General features: G+C 48.6%; 1 protein-coding gene across 3 annotated transcripts in view; it reads right to left on the bottom strand.

Annotated features, from left to right (window-relative positions):
- Positions 1-252: 252 nt before the first annotated feature.
- Positions 253-21,858, bottom strand: part of ARHGAP36 (Rho GTPase activating protein 36) — a gene marked incomplete at both ends in the record, with an annotated part of 30,314 nt that continues 8,708 nt past the window's right edge. Inside the window, 11 exons of one of the 3 annotated variants that reach the window (XM_084258375.1) lie at positions 253-410; positions 2,411-2,517; positions 2,654-2,751; positions 2,976-3,152; positions 3,327-3,475; positions 3,996-4,146; positions 4,390-4,445; positions 4,671-4,863; positions 5,092-5,333; positions 5,872-5,937; positions 7,200-7,358. In XM_084258375.1, the coding sequence (XP_084114501.1) occupies positions 253-410; positions 2,411-2,517; positions 2,654-2,751; positions 2,976-3,152; positions 3,327-3,475; positions 3,996-4,146; positions 4,390-4,445; positions 4,671-4,863; positions 5,092-5,333; positions 5,872-5,937; positions 7,200-7,358 (1,556 nt within the window). Of the gene's footprint in view, positions 411-2,410; positions 2,518-2,653; positions 2,752-2,975; positions 3,153-3,326; positions 3,476-3,995; positions 4,147-4,389; positions 4,446-4,670; positions 4,864-5,091; positions 5,334-5,865; positions 5,938-7,199; positions 7,453-21,858 lie in introns of those variants that run through there. The other 2 variants (XM_084258373.1, XM_084258374.1) reach the window with 2 other exon arrangements.

Here is a 21,858-nt window from a genome sequence, read left to right as displayed (position 1 = left end):
AAAGAGAAAGGCAAGGTAGCACCAGGGAGCCTGGGCATGACACAGAAACATCTCTGCTTTAACCAGCTGGAAGGACCGAGCTTCCCCCACGAAGGGGCTGGCAGTGTGTTTGGAATTCTCAGCCTGACCCGAGCATCAGGTGGAACTCCTTCTACCCTCAGCACCCTCAAGACTCTCCTGAATGTTTCCTGTGACATCCCAGGTCTACCCCCACCCTTTTCCCCTGTCCGGCACTGTATAGAAGGAGAACATCTAAGGAAAGAAGTAGCCGATGCCAGTTTTGGCCTCCTTCTCCCGGGGCACACGGAGCAATGGGCGGTCTTGCTCCGGAATGGGGGGGTTACCCGCTCCTTCCTCATCGTCATGGGAACGGGCAGTGCCGGGAGGCACAGCTGGCTCCTCAGAGGAACCTGGAAAATAGTAACAATGTTAACTCCTTATGTTTCTAGATCTCAGACTTTGCACAGCACCCAAGGAACTATGACCGAATTTTGAACTTCAAACACAAGTATGAAGCAAGAAGGTAAGGCAGGAGTGATTATCCCCACTTGACATGTAAGAAACTGCAGCCTAACAACAGAATATAGATCTCCAAGTCAAGGCCCACGGTGGAAGCTGGGGGAGGAAACTGGGTTAGAGAACAGAAAGCGACAGACACTCAGCGTTTAGAGCAAATGGACGATGCCACCTGCAAGGCGGGGATCAGGACGACCTCCTAACAACCACCACCACCCCACAACTAACCTGACCAGTTTTACTAAGCAAATGAGTAACAAAGCTGGAGCCGGAAGCTTACAGCACTTCATGGAGGGGAGAAAGCAGGTGTCATTCTTCAGGGGTTCTGGGAAGGACTTGTAGTCCATGACTTGCACAGGCCGAGACTGATTTTTAAGGAGGGTGGTATCTACAGCACCTGTGTCTTCCTTATAGAGCCAGGATGGATTCTGAACTTCTTTAGGGTCAACGTCATTAGGCACTGGAACTGCTTCCACATTCATGATTTCTTCAAGATTGAGGGACAGGTCGGGCTGAGGGTCTGGAATTGTGTTGAGAATGGAGACATCTTCCAGTTCTGGAGCCACATTGCTGTCGTCCTCTTCTTCAAAAGCACTGGCTCGGTCTTTCTGAGAATCTGGCATTTCGGTGTGAATGTCAGCATCCTCAGGGTATGAGGCCCTGGAGTTTTCTTCAGAGCCCTGGATTTCACTGACTTCCGATGCTTCCTCGTGTGCTAAGATTTCTTCAGCATCCGAGGTCTCTTCGTTGCTTGAGACCTCACTCACATCTGAGGATTCTTCTTCATCTTGAATTTCATCAAAATCGGGGATGTCTTCAGGGCTGGTTACCACATGGAGAGCTGGGACCTCTTCGGGGTTGGAGTCTTCTTCAGAGTTTGCAACGCCATTTACTTCTGGAGTTTCTTCATGGTCTGTAATTTCTTCAGCATCAGAGGTTTCTGCATCATTTGGGATTCCAGCAAGTGCTGGAACCTCTTCAAGATTAAGATCTTCTTCAGAGTCTGAAAGTCCATTAATTTCTGGGGAGTGATCATAATTTGGGATTTCATGATCACCAGAGACTTCTTCAGGACTTGGAACTACATGAAGAGCTGGAACTTCTTCAAAGTCGAGGTCTTCTTCAGAGTCTGAAATCCCATTGACCTCAGGGTCACCTTCGTGGTCTGGAATTTCTTCATCATTTGGGATTTCATCAAGGGCTGGAACCTCTTCAAGATTGGGGTCTTCTTCAGAATCTGGGTTTTCGTCATTATCTGAGGCATGTGCATTGTCCGGAATTTCATCAGCATTTGAGGCATCATCGTTGTTTGGGACAATGTCAAGATAGGGGACCTCTGCAAGGTCAAGATTTTGGCCGTCTTCAAAATCTGGTCCTTCTTCAAGGTCATGGTTTGGGTTTTCTCCAGGATTTGGGATTTCTTGCTCATCTGGGCCTTCTTCAGGTTCTGGGACTATATCAAAATATGGTATTTCATCAAAGTCTGGGATTTCAATGAGTTCTGGAATTTCATCATCAGGCTCTAGAATATCCTCAAGGGGAGGAAGATCATCAAAATTCAGGGTATCGTCATCATCATCGTCGTCGTCATCGTCATCGTCATCATCATCATCTTCATCAAGTTCTGGTATGCCTTCAAGGTGTGGGCCTTGAATCTCAAGATCATTTGGGATCTCGAGACCTTGGACTTCCCCAAAGACTACTCCTTGATTGAGATATTCAAATACTAGCTCTTCATTGACTGACACATCTTCCTCAGAGGACTCATCTTCCTCAAGAGGCTCATCTTCAGCAAGGACCTGGCCTTCAGGAAGGGCCTGACCCTCACCAAGGGACTGACCTTCAGCAAGGGCCTGACCTTCAGCAAGGGCCTGACCTCCAGCAGGGAACTGACCTTCATCAAAGGGCGTGCTTTGAGCAAGGACAGCAGCCCGGATTTCAGCAGAGTTTTCCACTGGATCAGAAAGTAAAGCATCCTCCTCCATCTTAATCCGTGCACTCCTGAATGGGAATGAATTTTAAAAAGTCAGTCAGTTTGTATACTTGGGTTAACTAACACAAAGGTGGTCTTGGACCAGAAACCCCCAGAGGAGATTCTGCTTCAGGCTAAGCATAAACAAACCAAGAAAACACTCACTGGATCTTCCTCAGATTCCTGCGTCTGATAAAATCAAGGGCCTCGGGACTGGACTTCCACACCCTTTTAGCAACCTGCTTCTGGATATGGGGAGGTACCTGAGGGCAAAATTAGCAACATGAGCCTTTATTGCACAACATTTTAAAATTTATACTCATCTCTATCAGGTGCCCAGGAGTGAAGGCACCATGACCAGCTAATGAGAATGGGAGATTTTGCAGCAGCCTGCTTTGGTTACCGTCAGGGATGTGCATACAACTCTCCCCTGCTTGTGAACAGCAGAGAGAGCTGTGAAATAAATGTATCCAAAACTTCTACCTACCTGGAAGAGGACATCCCAGTTATCAATCATGGCGCGGACCACATTGACAGAAGCAACATAGTGGTCAATCCCCAGCCTTGTCTTCCTGGATTCCCTCTTGCCAAATCTCCCCTTCTTCAGAAGAGCAGATCCAAACACCAAGGCCAAATTGGTAGAAGTCATCCGGTTGCCAAAGACCTAGGTAAAAGGCAAACAGAAAGTAATATTAGAGTATGAGTTAGTAATGGAAGTTGTTCAAAAAGAAATGCCTTTTTGTACTTGTTTCCCTCTCCCTCTGGCTGTGTCCCTCTCTTCTACTCCCACACATGTCCCCTACTACAGCCCTCACTACCCTCTCCCAGGGCATTGTACCAGCTGTCCATCAATGCCAATGGAGTCCTCGCAGTTCTCAGTGATCTTATGCAGGGCCTTCAGCAGACGCTCCAGGGTGTCACTGTGACAGGGTGGCATCAGGTAAACCAGCAGTTGCAGGGCAGAAAGTTGATCCTGCGGCTTCAGAGCTGGAGGAAGGAAAATGGGGCCCGGCTCAGGGGGCTGCCCTTGGTAGCAGCCTGATACCAAGAGAGACAGGATTCTGTTTGAAAACTGCTGAAAGTTAGAAAGTGTCTATGCCCAAAGCATCGGGGCTCAAGAGTCCTAAAAGAAGAGGTGCTCTCATCAATATCAGACCCCCTCTAAAAGGTTCTTCTTTGCCCTTGAGAGGGCACACACCGCTTCAGGAAGCTCTGGGAAAATTTCCCAACAACAGATTTATATTGAACTATTAAGAGATATGACAAAAGTAATCTGGAGAGGTAATTTCAACTTTTCTTTTGGTTGAAATAATTTTTATTTGATATGTTTTCATTTTTAAGACTACATAAAGTATTTGCCTATTGCTTTATGTTTGTGTGTTTTCCTTTTTATATGCGTTCTGTCTTCGTTCTTTGGGGTAGTGCAGCCTGACCTCTGTTCCTAGACCCTTGCACCCCCCTGTACTATTTCCTTCCTTTGCCTGACAGAGGAGAACAGAAGACTCACTTGCTGTCAGGAGGAAAGACATGTAGAGATCATCTGGCAGCAGAGAGTCCTTCATGTCACGGAAAAACTCCTTAAGGAGTGCGGCCACATCATGCACATTCTGATTGTCATCCAGCACTACATCCAGACCTTGATCAAATTCTTCACGCAGCTAGAAGAAGGGAGAGAATATATGGACTGTGTGCCCTGCCAGTACAGGCACCCCTTCCCCCCCCCATAACCCCCAGCCACTTCTGTAGTAAGGTTCAGGCTTCAGTGGAGGGATCTAGATGTGTGGTGTGCCAGGGGGAGTGGGGCTCAAAAGAAGACCTTGGTCTCCCCTCAGGTCTATGAGGGAGCCCTCAAGCCCACCTGCTTTTTCTCAAGAAGAAAAGTGTAAACACAACCAATTTACCTTACGGACTCTCTCCTCAGAGTATTCCAAAGTGAAAATCCCCACCGTGCTTAATCCTGAAAGAAAAGACCAGAAGGTGTTAAGTTTATTCAGTGCCCTTCCCTATGGAATTTCCCTTTTCCTCCCCTACTGCATCCCCATCCCAACTGGTAGCCAGAGAATGTTCCAAGCCCTTCATTACCTCCCCGCCCCCCCACCACCATATTTTTCTGTCTACTGCGCGGTTCTTTTCCTTTAATTGCCTCCTAGTTTGATTTAACCATCATTTGGGGTCACCTTACCATGTTTCTCAATGAAACTGCAGCAAGCTTCAACAACCTGGGGGATTTGTTTAGCAATCGGGTTGAGGCTCATCTTCCTTTTGGACCCCAGAAGTCGCTGGCCAATTGGAAAGGAAATCTTGGAAAGTTGCAGGGTCTGCAGCAGCAGGGCCCCATCCTCCAGTTCAGCCAGGCTATCCACAGATACTGCACCCTGTAAAGACAGCCAGACAACCTTAAAATGGGCAACAGGAGGGTCTCTTCGGACCTTCTCCAGGACTGCGTCACATTCACAACAGGAAACATTCTCTCCAATTACATCCTGCCAAACTATTCTGTCCGAACCCCCTCTCCCTAAGGGCACAGGACCCGACCCTACCGCCCCACACCCCTGCACTCCTTAGTAAAGACCCCCAGATGAAACCCAGAAAGTTTAACTCACTCGACGACCACGGCGAGTGAACTCCCGGGGCAGAGTGGGCTCAGCCCGTCTGCGGCTGAAAAAGCGCCTGATGCGGCCAAACATCCGTTGAACCACGTTTCCCCGACGACGACGACGTCCCGTAGCCGGACCGGTGGCTTCTTCAATCTGCATCGCGGCTGTTAGTTCCAGATGCTTGCGGCGGGTAAGCTCATTCACCAGCACCTCTTCCAGACGAATGCCAAACGTCTTCAGTGATACGGCTGGGGAGCCAGAGAGAGAAAGAATGAGAAACGTCAAAGCTCCGCAGCGCTTAAATCAGGAGGAACTGCAGGGGCTGTACCACTCCGAGCCGCCGCTGGCAGCCAACCCCACCCCTCCAGACCCGCAGCGCCCCTCCCTGGGGAGGGAGCCGAAAAGACCCTGCAGCGGTTTGGCGGAAGGACTCAGTACCTCTCCCCCACCCCGACGGAGCCCAAGATCCCTGCCTTAAGTCCTGTTCGGGGGTGACTACCTTGAAGTAAAGTGGGCAATTTCTCCAGGGCGATGTGCCTGGGGTGGATTCACCCGGGAGACTTAGGCAGATCTGATGGGGCCTCACCCCCGCCCCCTCCCAATACGCCAGCAGCTAGTGCGCCATTTCCTGAAATCATCCCCTACGGGGTTTCTAGGAGGGGGTGAGTACCCCCAGGGGCACTGAACGCCGCCCAGCCTCCAGTAGCCTGGGACCAATACTGGGGGAGGGGGGAGGGGTGGCTGCGTTTCTATTTCTTTCCTAAGTAAAGTATGAGAGACCCTCACCCCTCTCTTGTCCTCTCAGAATCAGAAACCACTTCTCCAAGGTGTTTGGACGGTCAATAGGTAGAGCTACGGGAAAAGAAAGAGAAAAGACACGCACACTCACCCAAACAGAATTTGATAAGTGACTGAAACATCGCAACGCATTGATCTGCAACGATGGGGGTGAATTGGGGAGGTGGGGGAGGGGGAGACCAACAGCTCAATCCAGTCCACAAAAAGTGATTTGCCTCTCTCAGCCTCAGTTTCCCCACTTGACAATGGGACCAGTCCTATCTACCACCTAAGAGATTTAACCAAACCAGACACTTTGAGGCTCTGCGTGCGCAGAGCGCATCTTGCTACGCACCAGTAGTAGCTCAACACAACTCTTACAGCAAGAAATCGGGGGCTTTGAGGCGCTGGGACTGTGCAACAGGCGAGGGGAGGGGTTGTGCCTGCGGCGCCAACACGAGCGAGTAGGGGTCGCCAAGTTACTGCGGACGCGCGCACACCGGGGATGCCGTCTGCTCACCGCGCTGCGGCTGGGGAAGCTGCAAATACCCGCGGTCCCCGCGCTCAGACCCCGCAGCCGCAGCCGCCTGCGGGGTCTCCCAGCTCTTGCCTTAGCTCCTTTCAGGCTGTGCCCGCTGCGCGCACCCTGCAAACCCTGCCGCCCCTGCGCTTTCCATGACTGCAGGGACGCCCCTCAGTCCGCGCGACCCCTTCCCGCCTCCCCTCAGCAGCCCGACCTGCACCCGCACCCCAGAGACCCCCTGGCACGCTCGAACCCCGTCCGGTGCCCGGTCCCGCTCGCTCCCCTGCAGCCAGCTGAGGTGGGAAGCGCTCCCGGCGCACCTCCTGCCTCCGCTCCCGGCGCCCGCACCGCCCTCCCGCTCTCTGCCCGGATTGGCGCGTGTCTCTCTCTCTCACTGTCTCGCTATCTCTCTTTACTCTCCGTCTCTCAACCGCGCTGTCTCTGTCCCGGTCCTCTCCCAGAGTACCTCTCTGCGCCTCGGTCTCGCCCTGGCCGGTTCTCGCACCGCACCTGGTGCGTCTATCTCTCCACCTGTCCTCCGTCCACTTCCCCGTCCCCGAGAACTGCCTGTCTGTCTGACCGCCCCTCAAGCCCCCAGAGTCAACCCAACTCAACTCATCTTTACCTCTTCCTCAATTCAACCGCCGGCTCCCTCCGTTCCAGCCGGCTCAGGTCCCCAGGCGCAAGGAGAACCCAGCAGGTCTGAGACCTGCCCGAGCCCCTCCCACTCCCCTGGACCCCCAAAGCGCCGCGTCCCGCCCGGGGGGTCCACTCGCCCGAAGGCAAGGACGCCACACTCCGGGGTACTGCTCACCTCTCTCAGGTTTGAATTCAGAGAGGAAACGTCTGGCCACGAGTTCTTGGTAAGCAGTTTCTTGTAGCTTCAGACGCTCCAGCTCGGAGAGACTGTGTATTGATATCATGTTCGTCCTGCGGTCCGGGTTGTGTCCTGGTGCTCCTCCCAGGACGTTCACTAAAAAAATGAAGGCGGACAACAACAGCAAAGGGGGCATGATTCTGGGGCACAATGTCCTGGCTGCCCTCAGAAAAGGAATGCAGCCACCCATTCTGGAATCGGATGATTATCAAGACTGCATCATCCAATTGTCACTGGACCCGGTGGAGGGAACTGGGGGGGGTGGGGGAGGGTGATAAGGGGGAGGGAAAACTGGGAGGCGGCTTCACCCTCCAGCAGAGCTGCCTCTGGTTGCTTATTAAAAAAAATCCAACTTTAAAAAAAATCCAGCCCTGAACAGTCTAGAAAAGAGAAAAACCTAATTAGGAAAAAAAAAAAAAGAGGAAAGAAAAGAAAACGGACCAACATTTCTCACAATTTAAAAATGCACATTAAGACAAAAATAAGGTAATATTTTCCATTAGTTAATTAGAATATTGGTGTTTATTTTTATTTTTTTAATGATAATACTTGATGCTATCCAGGTTGGGTGAGGTAGGTATTTTCATCTAGGTTAGGAACACTGTCAGTTTGTACAACTCTTCCAGATAGCAAGCTGGGCACATAAGTCTGGAGCCAAAAATCATCCCTAGGCCCTTTGACCCAGTAATTCCCCTTCTAGGAATCTATCCTAATGAAATCTTCACACACACACACACACACACACACACACACACACACACACACACACACACTGAGGTATATGAACCATAATCGTAAAAAAAAAAATTAATATAAAAAGCAGCCCAGCAATGAGACTAGATTTACAAATTGTAAGATGCCCATATGTAAAGCATACAATCATTAAAGTGATGTTTACAAAGAGTTTTTAAACAACAAATACACAAAAATGCAGAATTGTTTTAATTATTATTACCATTATGTGAAGAAAAGCATTCATTAAAAAAAAAAAAAAGACAGAAAGACATGCACCCAAAATACCAGCACTATTTGCATGGAGTGGTGAGATCTTGCCTTTTCTCTATTTACCAAAACTGCACAACTAGATCAAGTTAATTTTTTCCATTAAAAAAAATCAGTTGTACCAAAACATCATTTCCAGGCCATTTCTAGTGAATTCCCTACTGAGGATTGGTGATCAGAATGAAGTTTATCTTAGTGTACTGGCAAACCTGCTCTACCTCCCTTCTCCATGGTGCTCAATATCTCATACAGCTCCCAGGCTGCACACGATCCCCTAGTGGGGATCTCCCTGCACCCCACACAACATCCTTTCTTTTCTCACTTCTATTCATTCATTTATTCATTACAAAAAAAATAAAAGTGTATTAATTACTCATTTTGTGTCAGGCACTAAAGACTCAAATATGAGCAAGATAATACTACTGCTTTCATAAAGGATTTAACAGCACAGTCAAAGAGATACGCAGGTTAGCAACAATTTACTAAACCTTGTGATAAGTCAATCAGTTGAGATATAAACAAAGTACTGTGAGCACAGAAAGGAGGAAACATCTAAGTCTGCCTGGAGATAGGGGTGGGTGGGGGCAGTCCAGAGGATGAGAACAGCTTGTGCAAAGACAAGGAGATGGGAGAGAGGTTGCTATATCCTTAAAGCTGTACAAAGGGGATGGAAGGAGATAAATCTGGATGGATGAGGTCATGAATGGCCCTGTAAGCCATGTTAAGAAGCTGGACTTTCTCCTGAAGGCAATAGGGAACTACTGCAGGGTTTTAAGCAGGGAATGACAGAGTCAAAACTGCAGCTTGGAAAAATCACAGAAAGCAGTGAGAAGCCTGGTTTGGGTAGAGAGCCTGAAGCAGGCTAGATGGGTAGATCACCCAAAAAGCAAGAGTTGCTGACACAAGTCCTTGTCACTGGGGCTGGAGCAGGGAATGGATTTTATAGGAAGAACTGAAAGGACTTAGGGGATTGTTTTTATTGGAATGGAGAGGATTTAGGATAGCTCTGAAGTTTGTGCTTGGGTGGGTGTGTGAATGCTGGTTCCTGACAGAAGATAATTTGGGACTTGGGGAATTAAACCTTGGACAAGGAGAGGGATGGCATTGCCACTGAGTTCCCCCTCTTAGAGAATTTTATACAATATTCTATATATTATTGGGTGGGGCTTAAATTCCAAAGATCAGGTAATGTGGCTTTAACAGAATACAAGTAGGTAAGGGGTTGTCATACAATAATGTATATACATGAGTTATGTCCAAAACAAATAATCCCACCCTTCTTTTGTTTCCAAAACTATATTTGCCCCATTCTCCTTAATGACCGAAGCACACATGTCAGAAATAAATGCTGGATCACTGAAGTGCAGTATTGAGAAAGAGTGAGTAGTCATCCCACTGCTTTTGAACTGAGCTAAAAGGGAAATCCTTAGCATGGATTCTTTAAAAATTTTTCAACTGCAAAGCACCATCCTCTGAAGCCAAAGTAAAAGCCTGAGCACAAGCATCCAATTGCAACACAAAGTGATCAGTTTAACCAAAAGCACAGACATACCACCTAAGCACAGTCCCAGGCTAAGCCCCCAGTGCCCCCCCATACCCATGATAGCAGTTCTAGAAAGTATTCTCTGGGGGTCTCATCCATATAGCCTAGTTCTGGCTTAATTTTTCTAATATAGCTCCCATCTTCCCTTAGCCCAATTCAAACTTTTTTTCTTTTTTACCTGTCTTAGAGTTGCAGCAGTATCTTTTTTTATTGAGGTTACCAGATCTGGTCATCCACAGAGCCTAGCTGGTTCCTTCACCCAAAAATCAAAATGAAAATCAATCCTTCCTCCAAAAAATAAGGTAGGAACAAATAAGAAAATCGCAAAACAACACCAGCCAAAAAAAGAGAGAGAGAAAAGCCTTTGAGAGATGAGTCAGCCTAGATGCTTACAATTCTGAAGGAAATCAAAGGCCTTAGAATAAACATTTGTCATTGCCTCATGTTCAAAGATATAGGGCTAAACTTAAGAGCAATCATATGCTGCAGTTCTGCCAGCAAAATTGACACTGTCCTGCTTGCCTTCAACTCTCTCAAGGCACCAGCAGAATCCAGGACAGACGCAGAGTTAGGAAGGCCAGTGTGTCCAGGCAAAAAACAAGTGGCCCACCGGGGAGGAAAGACAAGTGGGCAGGCCACAAAAGGGAGCTCTTACTAGGGAAGAAGGGGCTAAAAAGACCTCTCTTGCTTTCACCATGTCTTCCCTACCTCCTTCAGCAGTTCACAGCACTGGCCTGAAGTGACCATGACATCATAAAGAGACATAAAGCTGAAAGCAAGCCCTCTAGATTTTGGCCTAGAAGCCAACAAATTTGCAAAATCTATATCCTAGATAAATATCTGCAGTGGTCATTGAAATTAGAGATAGCCAGAACTGAGTTTGAAGACAAACTTTATGATTTCTTTAGTGTGAACTTAGGAACATGAATTGAATTGTCTGAGCTTCTGTGACCTACTCTATAAAATGGGGAAATCTATGTGTGGTCGTTAGTACTGGTTTTTAATAAACATGTTGGTTGTGAAGTTTCTTTGCAGAGGACTTGGGTTTACTAGAAAATATCTGGCTTCCAAAGTCATTACATAAAATTCAAATTTTTTCAATTTCTACTGAATTTGAATTAAATTAAAACAGGTAAAGAGGTCTAGGGAGACCACTGGGAATAGATCTTTCTTTTCCAGTCTCTATTTGCATCAGGGTCAAGTATAAAAAAGTGGTCTTATAAAATTTGGATAACTAACTGCATAGGTCATTTTTTCAAATGCTATTATTCAGGTGAGTAAAATGCCTATCTGTCTCCAAGTTTATTTCTCTTCCAAACCATTCAATTATACATTGTTACTAGAAAAAGAATATATAATTTAATTTGCATCAGTAAAGGGGCCAGCATATAAGCAGATACCCAGGGAAAGAATTTGAAAAAAGAGCAGAGGAACACCCAGATCAAGTCTCCAACAATACAAAAAGGGGAAACCCACATAAGTGGCATCAAGCCTGTTCCTCACATCCTCCCGCAATGCATGGCACAGATGGAGAAACAAATTAACGTCAGAAAGGTCACCCGCTCCGACATTGCGAGGACAGAAATGCTTTCAGCTAGGCATAAATCCACAGCCCTCACAATTTGGAGGACTAATTTACTCCATTGCCCCCATCAAATAGTTAGGGGTGGCGCAGTGCTCAATAACAAACTCCTATGAGAAAAAAAGCAGGGACTGCACTGATGCCATCGTTTGAATCCCTATAAATTAAGCACTTTATGGCACCATCAGAATTTTGCTCCAAGCCTCTGCGAGCTCCTCAGAGTTTGAGAAATTGATAGTGAGCAGGGTTGGGTGCCCAGAAGGCAATGCATCTGTGTTATTCAAATGTCTAGGGGCAGTGACAATGGATAAAGACATCCCCATTAATATATCACAACACGGAAAAGAGATACGGGTCTCTAGATGAAAACATTTGGGCACCAATTTGGTCTGCTGGCACATTACCTCACTCATCCCTGAGCATTAATGAGTTAGCCTTTAAGTTGTTATCCCATAACCTCCATTTCAGCAAAGGCTGCAGTGGTGAACAAAATGGCTCATTTTATCCTATGTGGTAGTGATCTCCCAAGATAATTAAATTTGGGGCAGTGTTCTTCAATAATATGTGGAGTCAGCCCATTTTGCCATAGCAGAAGCTCATAAACCCGAGGTAGTACTGTCAAAATATATTGACAAAAGCTCTGGCTTCAAAAAAATAAAATGTTTCAGGAATTGCTTAGGATATTAGAGTGTATCAGATATAGAAAGGACCTTAGCCATCACCTAGTCCAAAACTTCGATTCTACAGCTCAGAAAACTGAGGTTCAGAAAGGGACAGGAGTTTGCCCAACACAGCACAGCAATCTGACAGCAGTCTAGATAAGAATCCAGTTCTTCTCAGTCTTAGGGCTTTTTCCACAGCCCCACCCACCCACCTTTGCTCATAATAGCTGCAAAATAATGCATAGCTAAATAACGAAATCAAAAGAATGGACACATAATCAAAGACTAATTCAATAAGCCAGGGGAGGTCATAGCTGAAGGCAGACAAGCACCACAAATTACAACCTCTTTGTAAAATAAATACAGTCATTCTATAGAATATGGGATGCCCTTTTTAAATTTTATTGACTAAAGAAATTACTCAAGCTCAGGGTAGTGAAAGACAATCTTCATGCTATAAACACCCCAAAGGATAGTGTAAACAAAGTGATGTGACATCAAATACAAGCTATAGATATTCTCACTATTATCTGCAATATGTGTCAGGATGCTGGATGGCGCTGGCATCACAAGCTGTTCACTGACTCTTTTTTTTTTCCTCCTTTTGGTTGCTGCTTTTATAATGTCTTGGTGCAAAAAGCAAAAAAAAAAAAAAAAAAAAAAGATGTTCCATCAGTAGCAGGTAATTTTTTTTTTAAAAAAAGATTTATTTATTTATGCATACAAGAGCTGGGGTACAGGCCAGAGATGCGGGGGGTGAGAGAACAGCAGGTAAATTTTTAAATGCCTATTTTGTCTTGTGCTTTTTATTTTCTCAAAAGTTTTCTATATACCCTGGCACATAGTAGGTGTTTGTTGGGTGAATCATAGGATTATAAACTCTGAAGGCTTGGGGAGAACATAAATATCTAACTAAAACAGCTATTTATGATTCATGGATAAATGAATCATGCCACTTTGTTCTCACAACCACCCCTGGAAAGGAAATAGGGTGAGGATTATGTTTCCCCACTTTACACATAACAACTATGTAGGGTGCTGGCGAGGTTAGGACTTACCTGAAGTTGCACGAAAGTGCCGTGGAGGAGTATGAGCTGGGAACCAGTTATTCCTATGTGTGCTCAGGCTAGACCTGGCCCTTCCCATCAAACCATAGTATTTATTTCTTGGCATTCATCATCAGCATACGCAACCAGGAACGGGGTTGGCCAGGTGAAGGGTCCTTTCTTTCCTAAGATGGCTGGATTTGGGAGGCCTTATTTAGACATGTTATTCTTGGGAAATGGGAATGGAGATAGATGATTGATAAATGTATTGCTAATTGATTGACTGAGAGCCAGACAGATAGCTTTATAAAAGGCTATTAAGAAAGATAAAGGCGAAGAGTGGATAGAGGAAAAGGCCACCCCACCAAAAGTCCTATGTATTGCTCCCCTCACATCTCACACTCCAGCCCACCCCCAAGCGCACAGCCTGCCCTCCTAGACCTGGACTGGAATTTGGGTTCAAATTCCAGCCTCACCACATGTAAATCCACACACTCGCCAGCTTTGTGACTTAGAGACAATTACCTCACTTTTCTGAGCCTCGGTCCCACCACCTTATAAAATAATAATGAAGATACCAATTAAGTGTAACCATGGTAAAGATTAAATAAAAGATAGGGTAGAATAAAAAAATCTAAAGGGCACAGCTTTATACCCCAGGTGAAGAACTGCACCCTCCCAAAAAATACCTGGGAGCCAAATTTTAGAGGAAGCTTAGCGAAAGTGCTTCAATCTGAACTGAGGCACTTAGTGCCCCCACTGATGAATGCCCCCACTGATGAATGCCCCCACACCAAAGCAAAAAATGGGTATTTACCCACTGTCCTCAGGACAGCGGAGAGGGGGTGTCCTTTCAGAGGGGATGAGCTAGACTGTTTTCTTCACTTGGTCTTTCAAGATCAGAGACACAACACAGCTGACTGTGAGGTTCGGGGAATTAGTCTTTGCTTTGGGATGCAGAAAACAGTAAACTGGCCCACAGAAGGGATTTAGTCCCTGCCTTTGGCTTCCTGAGCCCTGTGTGTAAGTCATTCACACTAGGACTGGAAGAGGGAAGGTGGGGGCCATCTGGAGCCCCAGTTCCTGCCCTCGGGATCTTGCAGGCTTGTTCAAGGTGACGTAATTTTAAAGAGTCTGAAGACTATCAAGGAAAGTCTATGGGTCCAACATTATTCTTCCCTGTACTAATTTAAATCTTTCTTTCCCTGTTCCCTTAGGAATATTAAGAATTGACAATTTCCTCAGACCCACCATCACTGGGCAGACCCTTACTCGCTGGGCTCTCAGTAAGGGCTCAGTGACTTCCCTGTCTTTTCAATGCCTCGCCACACACACACACATTCCCTTTCATCAACATCGCGTGTGACTCCTCGTGCTCTCTTATACACATTCTCTCCCCCTCCTCTCTCACTCTCTCTCTCTCTCCCTCTCTTACACACACACACACACACACACACACACACACACATAGAGAGAGAGAGAAAGAGAGAGAGAATAGATCTCTCCAATGTATTCACGACAACAGAGGGAAGCAGGGAGATGATGTTGAATTAATGGGAGGGCCATCACACATCTGTCCCTCCAGACCACATTCAGGGCATCTATAATGTGGGCACAAAAGAGAACAGACCCCTGCAGACACTCCCTCAAGCCCTCTGGTCAAAGGCCTGTTAAAGAAACCTTCAGAATAAAAAAGTCCTCAGAATCTGTGCTCAGAGCTTCCTTTCCTCCATCTTTGACCCCTCCCCACCCCACCTGCTTCCCTTCTTTGGTTATACCTTCCCCAACAAGCATCCAGTTTTCTTCCAGTTGCTTTTTCAAAATCCTGAGAGGCTGTCATAGGGAAATTGGGCTGTGGGAGATGTTTTTACCAGTAGTTTCACCATCCAAATGGTATTTTAAAACTATATTACAATAAGTGGCGGGAGGGGAGGGATTGGGGTCAGAATGGGGGGGTTGCAATTGTATGGGGAATATAAAAATAAAATTAATTATTTAAAAAAAAACTATATTACAATAACCATATTAAAAAAAAAAACCATCAGTGAATGTCTGTCTAGCACTTACCTACTCCCCTTCCAAAATAAAGCCCTAGCCAGGAGTCAGTAGGCTGCCTAGTCACTCAGCAGCTAAGTGGCCTTAAGCAAGTTGGTGACTGTGTCCAAGCCCCAAACACAACCAGCGTGATTTATGATTCTCCTGGAGAGACACAGCCCTGCCTCTGCTGGGTCCTTGACTCCTTACAGGAGTTAGCCAACTCCAGGACTCAGAACCACCGTAGAGCTGTTCAGGTTCCAGGGGGTGAGGGGGGTAGGGGAGAGAGGCCCTCAGCCAGTCTAAGGGCTTCAAAGTGTGGGGGTCTCAGAGGGACTTCCTCTCCCCTGCTGTCAGAGCCCGTCTGGCAGGCAGCCCCGGACCCGGACCCGGAGCTAGGTGGCATCAGAGGGAGGGAGAAAAAAGTGAGGAGAGGGAGAGGGACACAAAGGTCCTCTGCTTGGTAGGGCTGTCCCCGGGCCCCTGGCTGACATCCTGCTCTGCAGATCTTGGCCTTTGGGCAGGGCTTCCCCTTGTGTGTCCTACCCCCTCTCTAGCTGGAGAGAGCAAGTGCTCCGCAAAGTTAAACACAACCTCACAGCATGCAAAGACGATTCTCCCACGCCTAGCCCCTCCGAGAGTTGCCAAAATCTCATCTTTCTTGCTTGTTCTCAGTTTGAACTATGGACCGCAAAAGCCTGGGCAAGAGGTGGGCACTCGCAGGCCACTTCTCCCTCCCCCACATCCAGCCCCTCCACTTGGGTGCCCTCAATCCCCACTCTAGCCCCGAAGTGAGCTGCATGCAGGCCCCTGGAGCCCTGCCCCTACACTACCTCTTGGCGACTCTCTTGGTCCAGTCAGGGAACAAGTGGCTGCGTGACCCTCTGGTTAGTCTTGCTGCACAGCCGCTGCCTGTCCTCAGATGCGTGCCACTGGCTCGGCAGGCGCCTGGCTCTGCTGCTTACACCCCCCACTCTCTGCAAAGCCTTCCGCGGTGGGGCAGGGGCTGATTCATAGCAATTTTCCATGCAGCAGCCAGCTCAGTGCATCACGCATACCTGTTTGCTAAATTCCCTGGGCTACTCCCACTGTTTCTCGTTGAACCCCACAAACTTCTCTCCCTTTATTCAAAGCTAATCTCTCTTTCAAGACCTAATCTAAGGGTCTCTTCCTCTGAGCACTCCCCACTTGCCCTCCCTTGGCCAGGCCTTACAGCCAAAAATTGCAGGTGAAGGAGTGGCAGGCATTCAGATTCAGATCCCTAAGAAACTTAATTAAGGACAAAGGGTTAATTAGCCGAGGAAGGCCCAGAACTCCTGGATCCCAGCTCAGCACACTTTTTGCTCTCCTTCTGCCCTGACTTATATAGCTTTGGAGGGTAAAGGACAGCCCTTGTTAGCCCTTTGCACAAAAGGAACAGTGCCCTTCCCTAGTTGCCTCTTCCTGCTCCTAGTTTCCCATCCTGTCCAGGGCCTCTGCCCTTCGGAACCCAGAGACAAAAAGATCGTTTTGTTCAAAGTTCAATAAGCATCAAGAGCAAAGAGAAGCTACTTTACAAAGTCCTCTACTCATCTGGATGAGAATGGGCTCAGCAAAACCCCCATACATACACACACACACACACACACACACACCTTGCCTACTATATCTTCATCTTTCTTTTCCTGTCTTCTTCCATACCTTGGCACCTAGAGAAGTCAGAGGTTATCCACATCTGCCTGCACCATCTTACCTTCAATACCTCTTCCAAAAATGCCGCCTTCTATTCTGCAGCCCAACAATCATATATACAATCACTATTCCGCCAAGCAAAAATATATTATTCACAAGCACTAAATATTCTCATCTGATGCGACAAGGGCAATACAGGGTTAGCAACTCCAGATCTCAAGTGGGAACAATTTCAAATACACAATTACTTCCCAGTCTGATTGATTTTTCTCTTCTCCTGGATAAAGTAAATGGACACAACAGAACACGTATGGGAAGGGGTGGGGGGACACTGAAGAATGCAGAGACTATGGGGGAGCTGGACGAGAGGGAAGGACAAGGAAGCAGAGCCTGGGCACAGGAGGGAAGGAGGGAAGGACCAAAGAGGAGAGAGGGCAGCTGCTGACTCCTGGCACACACTGGCACCAGACACTGCACTCCAGGAGGGCACGGACTATTTCCCCAAAGTCGCAGGAGTGGGGCTCTGAGGGACAGGGCTTGGGAATGTGTTCCAGAAGGCCAGCGGCAGGTCTCTCTTCCACCCCTTAGAAAGAGGAGCCCGGCAGGCTCAGGCAGCAGGATTGGTGGTGCTGTTTTCACTCTGCCCCACCTGGCCACCATCGCTTCCTGGAAGATGCCTGCTTTCTCCTCCTCCCTCCTGCCCCTCCCCCCTTCAGTTATCAAATATGCCTTACCCAACACAGGAATGTAATTTGAATGTCCAGGGAAGTTTTCCCTTCCACTGAAGGAGAGAACCTCTCCCTTTCCTCCTGCTGAAATTGGGCTGGGCATTGCCCCTTTACATGTTCTAGCGCAGCAGATCAGGAGAGGGGTGGAAAGGCAGAGAACAGCAGTTTGCGGCTGGTCCATTGTGTCCCTGGCATCCTCTCTCTCTCCTGTTGGGTTTTTCTGCAGCCCCTCCTTCTGCCCTGGCAGCTCTGCTCCCCTTCCTCACTGCAGTACCCTGCAGCCAGTTCCCCCACTCTTGTGGTAAGGGGTGATGCTGGTGTGCATATTTCTGTGGATGCTTGCCTTCTCATGTAAAATCTTACACTGATATGCCAGGGATCAATTTGAGTTGGGGGTAGGTGGATGTCCCAGAAGATGCAAAGAGAAGCCCAACCAGGCAGTCAACTGCTTTGCCGGGAAAGCAACAGAGATTTGCATTGTGAACCTGAGTGTGGGGGAGGGAGGACAATTTAGGTCTCATACAGGTTGGGTTACAGTGACGGCCTTGGCAACATGCATACATATAGACTACAAGGTATATTAGAGAGAAGGTACATCACTGAATATCATCACACCTCAGTTTTCTCAATGGTAGAATAAAGGAACACATGCTCACCCCATTGCACTGTGGGGAGAGTATGTGAAATAACATTGGTAAAAGACTTAGTACAAGTCCTGGCACAGAGTCCCTTGCTCCGTACCTGCCTTCTGCTGTTTGGCACAGGAAGAAAGGCTTGTCCAAATAGCAACATCAGGACTGGAACTCAAGTCCCCCAAATATTCCCCCTTTCCAGTCCACATCCTCCTTTAAGAAGGCTGCTAGGGATAGCCTCCCGACTTGATGGGCTGGAAGTGGGGAGGTGGGTTAAGAACTGACTCTAAGGACATGTCACTTAGTTCAGCCTGAAGGCTGCCTCATCTCCCTGCTCATCATCACTCAGGTAGTGTCCCCAGGCCATTTTGGACAGATTCATTGCCACTTTAGCGCCACCTCTGCTGCCCAGCTCTGAGGCAGTGACTCACCCTTTTGCTGGCCAGGGCCTCTGCCCTCCAGGAAAGAGGCTTTCTTCTTAATTGACTGCAGAATCCTCCTCTGCAGTGAGACAACGCCCTCCAGGGCAGGCTTAAGTGGGAGGGCTTGCAGAAGAATAGGAGTAGCCCCCTAGGGAAAAGCCCCTGTTCTCCATGCATACCATGCCCGTGCCACTCTCTAGATTCCTCAAGATAACTCCATCAGTGCTTTCAAGTCTCAGTATTTCTAAGGGATTTCACCCAGGGCCTCTCTTTGCTGCACGTATTCAGCCTTTGCCGTGTGCCTGGCACCATGCTAGGCAGTGGCGAGACACAAGGTAAATGCAGATGTCCTTGGCACACAACGAGTGGTCTACAGTTTTTCTAAATACTTTAACAAGGCAACTTGGAAAGGGGGAGAAGACTGCAAGGGGGCGTGATTTAGAAAGTCCCTCTGAGGGGCAGGGGTGATGGGCAGAAGGGCCTTACTGCAGCCCTGAAAATCAAGGTTGTGACCTGTATGGTTAGTGAACGGCATTACTCAAATCACTGATGCAGGCGATTCCCTTAAACGCAGCACATTGCTGAAGAATGTGAGTGCTACCCGAGTCCCTGTTCATTCTCTGCCTTGCTGGTCAGGCCTAGTGGCGCCCCTAAGTCTCTGACTTTCCCAGCTTCCTCCAATTCCCAAGTCTTTATCTCGGATGAGAGTGAGGGAGAGGAGAAAGCTGTGGAAGAGAATGGACATGTTTGCATACGCTTTCCCCTTTAAACTCGACAACTATCCTAGGACTTCGGTCAGTGACTTGCCTAAGGAGGCAGTCGAATTGGCAGAGCTGGGATTCGAACTCTGGACAAGGACTCCAAAGTCCGTGCACTTGGTGAGACAGGCTCATTAAACAAAGTATTGTGGGGGGGTAGAGAGAAGCGGTTCCTCTTCCCCCACCTCTCCTTCACCCGCTGTGCACCTTTGCAGCGCGGAGGCCAGAGGAGGACTGGAGCCAGACGGTCATCGGGCCGCGGAGCATTTTGCAGTGACCCCTGGAACCCGCTACAGTGGGAGGGGACATCAGAGTTCCCCGCGGGGCCTAAGCCTGCAGAGGTGCAAAGCACCTTTGGCAGCTCTACCGCCCCCTGCCGCCGGCGGCTCGCGGGCCGAGGCGGCTGTGCTCGGGAGGGCTTGTGTGCTAAGCGGAAAACACTCGCCGAGCGCAGAAGCGCCGTCGCGGGCTGGGGCTCGGGCTGCAGCTAGGCCGGCCAGATTTGGTGACAGAAGCGGGAGGACGGAACATTTATGACGCCCTACTGTGTGCGCAGCGTGGGGTCAGAGATTTCTAACAACAATTGCCTTTTATTTAGAAAATAAGTTACTTTTCAAAGCACACTCTCCGTTAAGAGAATTCCTCATTCAGGCTAGATGAGAACGGTCTCGCAAAAAGCATGTGTGCAAATGGAAACTCCTAACTTCTCGAAACAAATAAAGCCCTTTACCAATGACAGTTGCCCACTCTCCCGGGTAAGGCAGAAAGAGGCACTTCCAGCTCCCCCCACCCCCACCCCCACCGCCCCCCCTCGGGGCCAGAGGTCAAGGCTGGATGGGGTCTGGGGAGGGGTGCGGGGAGGAGGAGCCTCTGGCGGGTCGACCACTAGCGGAATCAGGGTCTCCACAGAGCCTCTCTCCCGCCTCCCGCCGGCACGTCCCGGACCTTCCCGTTTTGCCGGGTTCGGACAGGATCCCGTCTGGACCCAACTCACTCACTCCCTTTGCTTGGAAGTGGAAACGGGCGCGTAGATAGGGCAACACCCCAGGTCAAAGGAAAAAGAGCTCGTGTGCGGCACGGCCCCGCCTGCCCATCCCCCCTCCTCCCTTCCCCTCCTCCCCTTCTCGCCCCTTCCCTTCCGCCCGGAGGGAAGGAGGGGCGGGCTGTGTGTGTATGTATGTATGCATGTACGCGTGTGTGCGCGCGCGCGGGTGCGGCACGTCCGTGTGTGCGCTCCGTGTGTGGCTGGGTGTGGGGTATGTGTGTGCGCTGCTTGTTTTCGCCTGAGTGCTGGGTGTGGGGTGTTATTTGGTTTGTGATCGGACATAGAGGGTGTGTTTGTGCGGGGTTTGTGTGTGCACGCTTGTAGATTGTATGTTTCCGCCCGATTATAGTGTGACTGCGGGTTCGGTCTGGATGTTGGTGTGTTCGATGTATGTTTCTGTCGGTTTTTGTGGTTGTGCTGTGGTGAGTGTGTATATATGCACACTATGTGTGTTTCCCCGTTAAAGCTTGTGTGCATATGTGCATTGGTGTAGGTTTACCCTTATATGCACTGTCAATTGGGGTGTATGGGTGGTCATTGTTATAGTATGTGTGTTCGTGAGTAAGCTGTCTATATGAGCCTACTTAAGGCGTGTGTGTTCAGAGGTTTATATGTGAGAGGCCAGTCTCTGGGTGTGATGTGTTCCCGTGTGTGCTGGGGACCCATGTGGTTAGTGTACGTGCATGGACGGAGGGCTGGAGACCGTGTGTGTCTTGGAGGGCGTGAGTGCGTGAGAGCACAGGGCTGTCTAAAGAACCCAGGTGACCGTGTGCTTGGCTGTGTGTGTGTGTGTGTGTGTGTGTGTGTTTTGTGTCTGCAAGAGCGATAGGGGGCGTTGCAGTAGGACTTGGAGGAGAAAAGGTAGGGGCTGGGGAGTTGGGCAGGATTACCCGCTGTCCTGATCTTCGGGGTCTGGGTCCACCGCCCCCCGCTGCTGTGCCTCCGTGGCGCGCTGGGGCTCGGTGTGAGCTTACCTGGCTGCTTAGAGGAAAGAAGAGGAGGGCGTCGCACGTGATTGGCCAGGTAGGGCGCCTAGGGCGCAGCGCAGGGGCTGGTGGGAGTAAACTGCAAAGATTTTTGGTCACTCACCGGACACACCCCTCTTTCTCCCCCCTCCTTCCCTCGGGGAGATCCCAATTCCCTACTTAGCACCCAGCAGAGCCCAATTGTTTGCTCTGGGCCTGTTTCATACCTCCTCAACTTTTGGTGAGCAGATCCAGTTACCTGCAATCCCTGGAAACACCCCCCTGGGTTTCTTGACAAACTTTTTAAGGCTTTTTTAGGCCTAACTCAAGAATCACTAAACTTTCTTTGCTTTTCTGTATCCTTCCCTCCCATTTGAGGTTTCCCTCCTTTGAGCCACCATAGTTACACTCTTCATACTTCTCATGACATGGTCATACAAAATTGCAATTATTTGCCTCTCTTTTAAAAATGTAAATTCCTATAGTAAATGTTTGATATATAGTGA

Source organism: Talpa europaea, assembly GCF_964194135.1.
Source record: "Talpa europaea genome assembly, chromosome: X".
Taxonomy (NCBI): domain Eukaryota; kingdom Metazoa; phylum Chordata; class Mammalia; order Eulipotyphla; family Talpidae; genus Talpa; species Talpa europaea.
Note: the sequence above shows the minus strand (reverse complement) of the source record. Positions and strands in the feature narration are given on the sequence as shown.